Raw genomic sequence first — 13,613 nt, forward strand, 5'->3', positions numbered from 1 at the left:
GCCTTTTTCATTTGCTAGAATTCTAGCACTATGTTGAATAAGAGTAGCAAGAGTGGGCATCTTTGCTTTGTTCTCTATCATGGGGAAAAAGCATTCAGTCTTTGCACTGAATATGATAATCACTATGAGATTTTCATAAATGCCCTCAATCAGATTTTGGAAGTGCCTTTCTATTCTGAATTTTTTGAGAGGAAAAGGAGGATGTTTTTTGTCAAATGCTTTTTCTGCATCAACTAAGATTATGTGGTATTTTAAAAATCATTTTATCAATGTCATGTCTTGTATTAATTGATTTTTGAATATTGAATCATCCTTAAATCTCACTTGGTCATGGTATATAATTGGTTGTAGGCATTGCTGAATACTATTTGCTAATACTTTTTAAGAATATTTGCTGTAGCTGATACTGGTCTATAGTTTGATATTGGCTTATAGTTTTGTTTGATGGTTTTTATTAATAAGAAGGACCATATAGGGGTGCTGGGTGGTTCAGTCCATTAACCATCTGTTTTTGGCTCAGGTCATGATCTTAGGGTCCTGGGATTGACCCCCACATCAGGCTCCCTGCTCATGCTCAGTGGGGAGCTTTCTTCTCTCTCTCCCCACTGCTCGCGCTCTTTCTAGCTGTCTCTCTCCCTAATAAGTAAATAAAATCTTTAGGGAAAAAAAAAAGAACCATTTAGTGATTGTTCACTATGTGCCAGATAGAGAGCTAAGAGCCTTATAGTCAGTATAAAATATAAATATAGTCCTATGAAATATAATAAATATAAATGATTTATTTATATAATATATACAGATATATATTTCTGACATTTGTATTTATTTTTAGAAAGTTGAATGTATATTATATATAAAAATATATTTATATAAAGAAATATAAAATATTTACATAAACATGAAATATTCTCATTTAGTTCTCATTACAACCTCTTGAGAGAAGTATCATGATATTTTTTCTTTTCATTGTATCACTCCAATACTAGAAGAAAGCCTGTAGTCTTTTCTTCCCAGAGACAAATACTATCTTTCATTATTTTCACCTATTTAGACTGGCATTATTTTTCTAATAAAAATCTCAGAACATTTATAAGGTGTATAATTCCTATATTGCATTTTAACGATTGGCAACTAAATAAAATTAAATGTGGTATTATGATCCAAGAATTTTCCTAAATAATGACATGGTAGTTGTTTTCAGTTCCTATATGTTATATTTATTTTATTACCCTTGTGAACATAACATGTCAAACTCTTTTGAACTGTTTTGTATCTTTAAGCCTTTTGTATTTTGAGTTCTTCTTTGAGTCACAGAGTCAACTGATTTATGATTCTTGTTATCATCCTAAATAGTAGATGAAAAATGTAAGGTCCAGAGTAGAAAGGGGGGTAGGTCACATGGACAGATAAAGGCAACTTGGAAGTATAGCCTAATTCTCATGACCACCATTCCCCACTCTTTCTATGTGACCTACTGTTGCTCATATTAACTTTATTATCCACCCAACCCCAACTAACCTAACACTGTAGACATGGAGCTCATAGGAACCATTCTGCTTAAAGGTGATAAGACTGTTAATATTAGAAGGAAGATTATGGATAATTTAGGTCAAAAGTCAAATTTATAGATCCAAAAGATCTATAACTGAGATCCAAAGAGCTTGGGTGACTTGTTACTGTTACAAAATTATAGATAGCATCATAAAGCTAGAAGGATCTCTTAAGCCCACCTCTCCAATCCTACTATGTCCATTGGTTTGCTCCAGGCCAATGGCCAGCCAGTGTGTCTTTAAACAGCATCAACGGGTAAACTCATTATTTCTTAGGCTTTTCCATGTTTGGACAATGCTAAGCATTAGAAATTTCTACCTCTGGCCTCATGTAAGTCCCTTCTCTTATGTTCTACTCGTTAGCCCCATACATGCAGTATGCCTTTTTCCACATAAAAGCCATCCATATATTTGAAAATAACATTTATCCCCTACATGACTCCTCACCCTCCATATGTTCTTGGCCCTGTTTTCAGCTCTTGAACTTCCTAATTTTCCTAGACAAATATATTGTTATTAAATATTTGGTGAGCACAAACTGATTAACATTAAGAAGATGTTATCCAGAGATGTGATATATAACTACATAAATAGGAAAGGCTAGCTTGCATTTGGGAATTATAAATAACCTCCTTCATGGACAGAGGGGTTTTATTTTTTAAAGATTTTATTTATTTATTTATTTATTTATTTATTTACTTGCTTACTCATTTCGGAGACAGAGAGAGAGAGAGAGAGAGAGAGAGAGAATGAGCAGCGGGAGGGATGGGGAGAGGGAGAGCATCTCAGACAGGCTCCTCACTGAGTGTGGAGCTCAACAAGGGGCTCTATCTCATGACCCCGAGATCATGACCTGAACTGAAATCTCGAGTCAGATGCTTAACTGACTGAACCACCCAGGTGCCCTGGACAGAGGGGTTTTAATAAATACAGAGATAGATTCATTGACTTTGGGCTATGAAGGTGTTCCATAATACACTATAACAAGAAGTCACTGGCAACTCAAATATACTGAATCATAATCTTTCATCTAATGAACTTGTATTTCATGTTTATAATGTGATGGAGAATCTGAGAGGGTTATTTTCTTTACCTCCCAAAATGCCATCAAGCAAGGGGAAAGTGCAGAATCAGATTTGCAAACAGTAAATAAATAGGAAAAACAAAACAGACGCATTTGGATAATCAAACATAGTTTCTCCACACCAATGCAACCCTCAACTGATTTTTTGAATGTAAGTTTTGCACAAATCAACAAATATTTGTCTTATTAGAGCTGCTGTTCTCCCATACCATGGGAAAGGACAAAGGAAAACAAAGATTCAATAAAGGAAACATTTATTGTGTTCCAATAATATACATGGTGGAGTAGCTTGTTTACTACTGCAAAGAAGTCTTGAACCATGTGCTTTGTTCAACTAAAATTGTATAAGATATTAACACATTTGTTACAATATCTGCTGTATATCTGGTTCCCAGTTACAATATTATAATTCGATTTACAGTCTTAGAATTTGCACTCAGCCTCTATGGAATGGTAGCCCCCTACTCTCAATACTTAGATCAGTGTTGAACACCAGAAAACTACTTATCTTTTCTGATTTTGCCTCCCCTAACTTACATTTCCCAAAAAATTCTAGTAACCCTCAGAAAGGCCCCTCTTTGGGATCCCTGGGTGGCGCAGTGGTTTAGCGCCTGCCTTTGGCCCAGGGCGCGATCCTGGAGACCCAGGATCGAATCCCACGTTGGGCTCCCGGTGCATGGAGCCTGCTTCTCCCTCTGCCTATGTCTCTGCCTCTCTCTCTCAATCTCTGTGTGTGACTATCATAAATAAATAAAAATTAAAAAAAAAGAAACACCCCTCTTTGTTTAAATTTAATGTATGTTTTATAGAAACATAATACAGGAGCTTAGTTTTTAAGAGAAAATCCAATTGTTTTTCTCTCATCTGGGGATGAGATACAGAATAAGGCTGGCTTTGGGCTGAGCTAACTAGGAGAATCTAGCAAAAATGAAAGAGCAATTAATTTAGGCTTGAATGAGCAAATTGTGATTTTGGCTTCCAATCCTGTGATTATAGTCATTGTTAATGAACCCATGCTTTGGTTAGTGGTTGAGGATTTAAGCTCACACATTAATGGATCATTTTGCTTGGTACATGGGTATTGCTTGAGATTTGGCTAAAGGGTAGAATCTGAACAAAAATTCACATTGTTTCACTTAATTTGGCTGGTTATAAAAAGATCTATATCCAGTAAAATAGGTGATACCTCAGTTGATGATACACTAAAACAAAATAGTTAGTATCAATTATTGCTTACTCATTTATCCGGTAGAAGAAGTGTTGGTTTCTTGTGTTTGCTTTTATGTAGTGACTTGATGTGGAAAACTATAATATTCCTAAATGCAAAAGAAGCTTTAAAGTTAATGACTTTATGCACAATGGTAAGTTCTTAGAAGTCTAATTCCAACAACAAGAAATGAATATTGCCTTATTTATTTGTACCTCATTTTGTTTCAAAGGGAATTTAACACATGACCATTGCCTATCTTAACCTCCCATTCCAGCAGCTACCATTTTGATTCTTACACTTTGAAATATGAAATAAAATCTTAATTTAGGATTGTTTGTAGGGGAATAAAACTACAATACCATTTAAAATATTTAGTTTTAACCTGTTACTTTGATTTATTTCATTCATTTTTATGGTATAGATATTTGGACCAGTGCAGCAAATTATGAAGTTTAAATCTTTAGATGATGTGATCAAGAGAGCAAACAATACCCACTATGGCTTAGCAGCAGGAATCTTTACCAAAGATATTGATAAAGCCATAACAGTCTCCTCCGCTCTGCAGGCTGGGACAGTGTGGTAAGTCAAATCTACATAATATCACCTTTTCAATGTTAACCAAATTAACATGTTACTCTGAACTTTGCTATTTACTTAACTATTTATTTTTGAGGTATCGACATTATATTAGTTTTAGGTGTACAACACAATAATATGATATTTGTATACACTACAATGTGATCACTACAATAAGTCTAGTTCTCATCAGTCACTCTGCAGAATTAATTTTTTTTTTCTTGTGATGAGAACTTTTGAGATTTACTATCTTGGCAACTATCAAATATGCAGTACAAAATCATGTACTGTAATTGACATGCTGTACATTATATCCCCATTACTTATTTATCTTATACCTGAAGTTTGTACCTCTTGATCCCATTCACTTGTATCTTCCACTCCCAATCCCACCCCTCTTGGCAACCACCAGTCTGTTATTTGTATCTATAGGTTTTTGTTTTGTTTGTTTTATTTTTTAGATTCCACATGCAAGTGAAATCCTACAGTATTTGTTTTTCTATGATTTATTTTAAAGGACTGTCCATGTTGTCACCAATGGCAAGGATTTCCTTCTTTTTTATGGCTAAGTAGTATTCCATTGTATGCATACACCACATCTTTATCCATTCATCCTTTGATGGACACTTAGCTTGTTTCCGTATCTTGGCTATTGCAATAAATGTTGCAATGAATATAGGGTGCATATATCTTTTTAAACTGATATTTTTATTTACTTTGGATAAATGCCCAGAAGTAGAATTGCTGGATCATATGATAATTCTATTTTTAATCTTTTGAGGAACTTCCATACTGTTTTCCATAAGGCTGCACCAATTTCCATTCTAAAAAACAACAAACAAACAAACATGCAAAACCCACACATCTATGCATCACCTTACTTACACATTGAAATAATCTGGCTAAATATTATCAGTTCCATTGTACAGAAGAGAAAACATATGCTTAGAGAGGCCAGATACCTTTCTCAGTATTGCCTAGCTACTAAGAGGACAAAGCCAGGGCTTGTAGGCCTAGAACCCCTCCTTCTTTATAAAAAGAAAGGACTGTGGAAGAATCAGTTGGCAAGTCTGATCACTTTTCTCTAACTGAATATTTATTTCTTAACTCTCATATACTTAAAATAGTTTCATTTTCAGTATAAGGTCAAAAAAGCAAACTCATTTTCTACATCTTTCAACAAAGACAAGGTTCAAGTTTTTTACTTGGAATGTTATATACCTGCTGGATTGGGGAGCATATGACATCATTCTGCCCAGTGGCGTGGAAATTCCCAGTCAAGAATTCCTCTGTTATTAAAACAGAGGCATGTTCTTACTGCTATTTATTCTAGAACATAATTCTAATTTTGGCATTGTCCCAGACATAGTTTCCACTTGGTGTTTTCAGGATAACTATTGAATCCCAGGGTTGCTGGGGTTTCACCAATCTAATTTCAGAGTAGGGATCTGATTTTGTAGTTTGAAGAACAATTAAAGCTTAGACAAGTTGTCCTTTGAAAGCACACATTTATTTAAGAACTATGCTCCAGAAGGTGAGACTTGGATAAGAAACTGTGGTCCAATGAGAACATGGAGCTCTAGGAACTTGGATAGTAAATGCTTTAACTGAGGAAATGTCTGAATATTGTCTCAAGATCAAATTCATAATCAAACTTCCATGCCTAATGCAATGTATCTAGGAGTCACATTGTTGTTCTCCTATTATAATAACATCAAGGGAGAGGAAAATTTTAAAAGAACATTGTTTCTCCTTTAAGTAATATTTTTTTCTTCTTATGTATAATGAGAATCATATAGGTAATTAAATGTTGCTGTTCACTTTGGCCACCAGGCGATTGAAAGCTAAATAAATTGTTCATGCCCTGCAAAAATGCATTCTAACTTTTCCTCCTTGTCCTGACCTTCTCTCATAATTTTTCCTTTAATTCTAGTTATTCATGTTTTTGTAATTATACATGTTCATAGAACATCCTTAAACATTTTATAAAGTATGGCAAGGGATAAACAAATTAATAGTGAAATCCAACTCCTGCCAAGGACTGTTTAAGTAATTTATTAAACCAATTAATGGAAAAAGTGAACTGAGTAATGTGATACATATTACAATTGCAGAAGATAATTGATTCTAGCCTGTTATATACAAATCCTCAAGAGAATTATAACACTTATGAATATAGGCAGTAAAGAACACAACACAACAAATTGCAGTCTCTGGCAAACCATAGTCTTTCTCCTATGGCATGTTGGCTATACTAACTTTCATAATTCAAACTACAACTTCTCTGGGATGTACTACTGAAATGACTACCGAGCTGTACCATTCTATGTCTTTCTAGGCAGTATACATATATATCTTCACATTCTAATTTATAGTACTGCTTTTTTTAAAAAATAACAATGAGTATATTATATATGTCATATTGAAATTAACAGGTTGTTAAGGAGCTTTGAAATTCCAAATTCAGAAGTTATTTTGTAGGTTAAGTATAATCTATAATATACTTCTTTTTTTCTCAGGGTGAATTGCTATAGTGTGGTATCTCCCCAGTGTCCTTTTGGTGGATTCAAGATGTCTGGAAATGGAAGAGAACTGTAAGAATAACTTTCTATTAAGATAAATACTTACCTTGACCAAATGATTATCACTCGGAGAAATTAATCCATAGTTGCTACTTGAATTAAAACCTGCCTCTGTTCTTTCCTGGAGATTCGTACTGTCAGATAGCTTTTAAATGCTGGATTTAGCCCATAAGTGCAACAGATTGATGGCAGAAAGGAAATATAACATATTAATCTTCTACTATTCATAAGGGACCACTTTGCATTGGTTATTGAAATATTGTCTACCTTTTTTTAGAATTTCTTGCTGTGTATAAGAATGTAATCTATCTGGGAAATATTTCCAAAAAGGAGGCAGAAACTGTAAATTGGTGACTGTAAGAAATGTGAAAATATGAGAACACTCTATACTTCTTAAATAAGTAAATTAGTGTCTTTATCACAAAAGCTTCTAAGTACTTCTAAGTAATGAGTGATTCTCATTTATTGAAATATTTTGATATGGAATCTAAAAATATAAATTACCTGAATTAGTTATTTTTGCACTAAAATATAAACTGAAAGAGAAATTTGGCTAAGGAAAACATGTTTTATAATCATGACTAGCTTGAAAAAATATACATATATATATATATTCATGTACAAGCCTTCAAGTTGCTTTTGAGACCTGTGTATATAGACTCTTTAAAAATGTGCATATGCATATGTATACACAGAACATGGTGGCAATATACTTGGTTAATTTTGTTCAAACAATTTTAACCATTTTATTTCTTAAAATGTTCTTGTATTTCTCAATACCTTTAAAAAGTCCTGAGGAATAAAGATACATCATATACAAACCTTATGCACTCAAACATAGTAAAGCTGCTCGTTCTGTAAATAGCAAGTAAAAATGAGTCTCAGTTTCTAAAGGTCATGAATCCATTAAATAGCCATCTACTTTGTCATTTAAATAAATCAGCAAAATTAAAAATGAAGCAATCATCATTGGGGAGCCAGTAGAAAGGAAGAATGATAAAGTGGTCCATCCTCATTCTCAGTACACATTCGTTAGGTCTTTGCTCTGTAAAATAGGGCCGATGAGCCCCAGATATCTGATACCATATCCCACCCTTCATATAACTGCGGGGGGCAGGAGGAATGTGTAAAAAGATAAGTCATGCAAAATAACCTACACACTATGAAGTAAATAGTCATAGACTGGGAGTTTATAAGCAGAAAAGTAAATTAAAAGGCAGAGAGAGCACAATGCTGAAGGACAGGAAATGTGGGCACCACCAGAATATAAGGTTTGTGGCATTGCCCTATCTCTCACTGTTTTCATCTGTCCAAAAGATCAGCAATTGTAGAGAAGGGTAGGAGTGGGAAAATAAAGCAGAGAGTCCATGAGCTCCTTTCTGTACTTAAGATCCTATGGTTTTAATCCTAAAGGGAATTCAATAGATAAGAACTTCCTGGCAGTTGACAGAGTAAGAGATGATCTCACAGAAAATACAGGACTTGATCTAGGGCATGAAACAGATATAGGATGTCAGTAAGCAGAGAAGGGAGCATTTTTGAACAGGATGTTGTATGTGGCATGTTGAGGGGTTCGTGAATTTGGCTGGCTCATGGGGATTTATGGGAGTGGAGAGTTATGATTTCAGAGATAAATAGGATACAGATTAAGAAGTCTTGTATTCAAGAAAATTGGCTTACATTTTGTTAGTGGAGTGGTGAAAAGCCATGGATATCTTAGAAAGTTTTTGAGGAAAGAGAGTGGTAAAAGCTGGACTCATAAAAAGAACGTGGTGTAGTAGAGGAAGCATGATTGGACACTAGCCCACCAGCACTTGAATCTCCACTCCACTTCATGCAGCTTGTTTCAAGTTGTCCAATTTTTGAGCCTCTCTCTGCTCCTATTTGAAATGGAGATGTTGACAAGTCTTTTAAGATGGCTGTTTGAGAGTGAAGTGACACACTGTGTGCCCATCCTTGAGCATTCTGTTACCAGGTGGGACTCAGCAAATGGTTCCTTCCTTTTTTTCCTGGTTCCTTTTCTTTATAATATCCATTATTAGAGAGTCCCTTTGCAGAACTAACTACTGTACAAAAAGAGGTAACAAATGTTAGGTTATTCGGAAGAACAGTTTGTTGCTGGCCCAGTTATCTAACACATTTCCCTAGGAAAATGAAGATAAACAATCAAAAGAGACAAAATGACTAAAGAAGACCAAATAGGTCAATTTTATTGAATGCAGTTTGGTCCAACAATTGAGACATAGGGAAATAAAGTAAGAGAACGGAGTGGAAAATATGAATCGAACATCAGTAATTCCTCAAAGTTCTAGAATGTGAATATAGATAATTTCCTTCTATATCTATGTAAATGCAAAGGAGAGTGATGCTGTAATTTTTTTTTTTTTTTACTTCAAAAATTCTGGCTAAGAATGCTGTTACTGTCTACCTGAAACCAAATTCGGTGAACTTCATGGACAACTCATTTGCTACAAGATGCTTAAAGAAAATTACTGAAGCAATAACCTTACATGATTCCCAAGAGTTCAATTACAATTTATCTTCAAAAACAGAAAGGTATAATTGATCAGTTGGGAACAGAGTACTCAAAGAACCAAAAATAGTGGTAGTATGCAAACCTCGATGTGGTAGTAATACTAAGGGCCCGAAACTGGGATTGGATCTCAGATCATGGTGCTGGCACTGGAATGAGTCAAATAGTAGAAGTTCCTTCCTTTGTGTCATTGTGCTAATTTTCACTTCAGTTAACATAAGTCACTTGAGACTTTACCAGTATACCATTGCAAACTTAATTGGTTCTTGGCACCGCACAGGATATTTATTTTCTCCTGTCCCTTGCAGAACAGGGGAACATGAAAGTGTTACAAACTACTGGACTTATAGAAAAAGCTCAGATGAATATTTTTTGTTTGGTTATATTTGCCAAGTCAGTCCAGCAAACATTATCCCTGTGCCTACTTAAGTAGCGCCAGGCTCAGTTCTGGGTACAGAGTGAAAAACATATGTAACTTGTTTACTAGGACTCTGTTACTACAGGATAGATAGACCCAGGTGAGAAGCAAAGGTAGCATGTGGAAGTTTGTTGGAAATACAGACTCTCAGGCCTCTCCCCAGACCTACTGAAACAGAATCCGCATTCTAATAAGGTCCCACGTGATTGGTACCTTGAGGATTTTAGAAGCACAGAACCAGTAACTCACAGACCATCAAGATAAAGAGAAATACAAACAAATGTTTTTGTGTTATATCATAGACACAGGAAAGTATGATCAAAATACTTGGGAACAGGACTTACTTCAGCCTGAGAATGACAATAATCACACTTCGTACTCTCCTGAGAGTTTCAAGTGTCCATGTCAACCAAAATACAATGAAAAGCCCATTGGCAAAAATCTTGAGTTAATTTATCTAACTTTGTGAGATAAAATACTTACTAAAATATTATCCTTTAATGGGTTTCAGATAACTGAGGCTGAGCCCTTTAATTACTTTGAAGAACATGTTCATTGAAGCTTTTAGAAGGTATTTTCAGAAGCTTAATTGCCCAAGAAAATAATCAGTGTAAGAGGATTAGGTTACCCAGGAGAAAAAGATGTCTTCTACATACCTGTCTACATCACCAGAAGGGAGGGGTACAAAAGGATCAAGATCATTTTGCTCTGTAAGCCTGCATGTGCCTGAGTGTTATAATTTGAAGAGTGCTCCTATGAACATGCAATTTAATCCTCTCATCGAAACAATATAGAGAATAACAAACTCAATGCTTTTAGTCATTTCTTCAAAAGAGGGTAAATAGCAGTTTCCAAAACTGGTAGGAGCTCTTGATAAACCCATAATGGGATACCAGGATCCTAAGTGACTGACTCAGGTTAATTCTTGATTGTTTGGGTTGGATTTAAGAGTTATATAAGCAAATGGCAGTGGTTGTATGAATAGAAAAATCCCCAAACTGCAAAAAGCCCAAAGGCCTGAATTTAAACTAATGAACCATCTCGTTCCTCTCTCAAAACAAAGCAAACAAACAAAAAAGAACAAAAACAAACTCTAACAATAAAGGTCAGGGTTTTCTTTTGTTTTGTTTTATTTTCCCAAAAATCAAGAGATACTATTAAAACTACAGCTAGAAAATATTTTGTTTCAAACCGTATTAGGCAGAATAGAACAAAAATGCTCCCTCATCACTTCTGGGCCAATCACACACCAGTAAAAATGCTAAGCTAAACTCTACTTGGAATTTATAGTTTTACTCCACTATTCAAGTGATTCTATAGTATGACTTTTTGTCTTGTACTATATCTGCCTTATTTATTCAAACCTAAAGTAGAAATGGTAAAATTCTTCTTAGACTGAATTATCTCCCTGTTTGAGGTAAGTTTTTTTTGTAGCAAAATAGGACAATGTCAAAATTGGACAATTAATGTGAAAATCAGCAGAATGTACATAGTCATTTAAAATGAAAACAAAAAAGGTCAAAAGGTTCCCCACAAGGGGATTTATGTGAGACCAGATATCTTATGGTTGGCTGGCTATTATTTGAAATGCTTCTGTATGCAGAAAATATTTTCCATTGTCTCTAACTAGATAGGCAAGAACAAATTTGTACTAAGTCATGGACGATGCTACATTTGTCCTGCTGTGCTAAATTCCATGGGTTTCTCCTTCTCTTTCTAGGGGAGAATATGGTCTCCAAGAATACACAGAGGTCAAGATGGTCACAATGAAAATTTCTCAGAAGAATTCATAAAAACCACAAGAATGAAGCAAAGAATCTTCAATGACTAAGCATCTCCTACAGTTGCTAATATATTGCAGTGGGTTTTGAATACAAAATTGTGCTTTTCTTGATTTTTTTAAACATAAGCGAATCACATTAGCATTAAAACTACAGATAGAAAACTTGACATGTAGCTTATTCTGAAAGAATCCTTTATCTTCTAGTATGTGTCCCCAAGTCATATCTGTAAAAAAAGGATGGATCTAATGTAAGACTTCTCCAAACTCTGTAATAGTTATGTGCTTCTTCTTGTAACTACTTTTCCAGGATAATCATGTTATAGAAGAGGACCAGTTGTCATGTAGCTTATTTCTCTAACATCCTCTTAAAGTCCTTAACATACCTTTGAACTGGGGAGATGTGCTCTGTTCCTAATAGTTGTGAAATCAGTGGAGTTTGTTGAAATGTTACTTAGACTATCATGTCTGCTTGTCAAATGTAGTAATGCCTGTAATACCTAGCTGTAATCTATATATAAAGCTTAATAAAAACAACCTTGCATGATTTTTGTTAAGTTTAAATTTTTAAAAAGATTTTATTCATTTATTTATTTGAGAGCGATAGAGAGGAAAGCATGAGTGGGGGAAGAGCAGAGGGAGAGAGACAAGCAGACTCCACACTGAGCATGGAGCCCAACTCAGGGCTTGATCCCACGACCCTGAATTCCATGACCTGAGCCGAAATCAAGAATTGAGTGCTCAACTGGCTGAGCCACCCAGGTGCTTTGAATTTTTTAAGCAGAAGTTTTGGTTATGGTGATTTACTCTCCTGGTCATTCAAAATCAGTGTTAAATTCGGCATAAAGATGTATTTAAGAAGAAAAGTCAAATCCACTCATTCTCAAGGAGGTAAAGAAACATATTTTCTTTTCCAGAGGAAGTCTTAAAATCAATAGCAAACATTTGAGGTACGTGACTTCAGTCTTTCAGGAAACATTTATTGAGTTTCTAGAAAGTTCTGGGTCCTATGTTAGATTTTATTAAAAAACAAACAAATAGTGGATATTTCATTATCTCAAGATGCTTTGATTTAGTAGAGAACAAAGACACCATACCAAAAAAAAAATGTTTTTTTTTTAATGATGGGCATGTAAAGGGAATGAGAATTCAAAGAAACCGAAGAGTGTGATAATAAGGTACCCAAGGAGTAAGGATGAGCTTTTATGAGGGAATTGCAAAGAGCCTCATAAGGGAAATTTGACTGGATTTGAACCTTAATAATGAGCAGATTTGCAATGAATAAAGAGGAAAGAGTTTCCATAACATACTCTCAGGACATGTTCCTTTGGAAAAAAAAATTGGAAAAAATCAATATCGTATTCCTCTCTGGGAGTTTCGAATTGCACAGTAGTGGATTTTAGCTTCTGAGAAGTCCTGCAACTTATATGATTTTGTTTAATACAGATTTTCTTCTAAATTTATTTAACTATAGACTTTCCCTTTCTCCTACCCTCATATAATACTGATTAGCACTAAGGAATCCACATTGGAGGATGCTGTTCTACACCACAAATTAGCAGTGAGTATCCTGAGGAGAGGTGGGGATCAAGGAGGAAGAGCTGGAGCAGTGACCTCTGTGTAAACTACCTAACTTACATGTTTATGCCCTCATACAAAAAACTTTCCATCTGGGTGCCCATGGAGAAAGTAAAAATACGTGAACATTCTGTGTGTATACATGTTCTAAAATGTTCCTAGTTCAGCCACCTAACATATAAGTTGAATAATGTTTAGGATAACTTTTTTTTCATATTCATATATTATAAATATCATTGCTTATCATTTTACATCAGTAGATACCTCAGTAACATTATTTATTGTCAGGACATATAACAGCT

General features: G+C 34.8%; 1 protein-coding gene across 1 annotated transcript in view; it reads left to right on the plus strand.

Annotated features, from left to right (window-relative positions):
* The window catches only part of ALDH1A1 (aldehyde dehydrogenase 1 family member A1), a 54,186-nt gene extending 41,906 nt beyond the window's left edge, over positions 1 to 12,280 (plus strand). Inside the window, 3 exon segments of the mRNA XM_025423308.3 lie at positions 4,266 to 4,423; positions 6,940 to 7,014; positions 11,674 to 12,280. Coding sequence (XP_025279093.1) covers positions 4,266 to 4,423; positions 6,940 to 7,014; positions 11,674 to 11,746 — 306 coding nt within the window. The 3' untranslated portion in view covers positions 11,747 to 12,280.
* The last annotated feature ends 1,333 nt before the right edge of the window (positions 12,281 to 13,613 follow it).

This window comes from Canis lupus, chromosome 1 (genome assembly GCF_003254725.2).
Source record: "Canis lupus dingo isolate Sandy chromosome 1, ASM325472v2, whole genome shotgun sequence".
In the NCBI taxonomy this organism is placed as follows: Eukaryota; Metazoa; Chordata; class Mammalia; order Carnivora; family Canidae; genus Canis; species Canis lupus.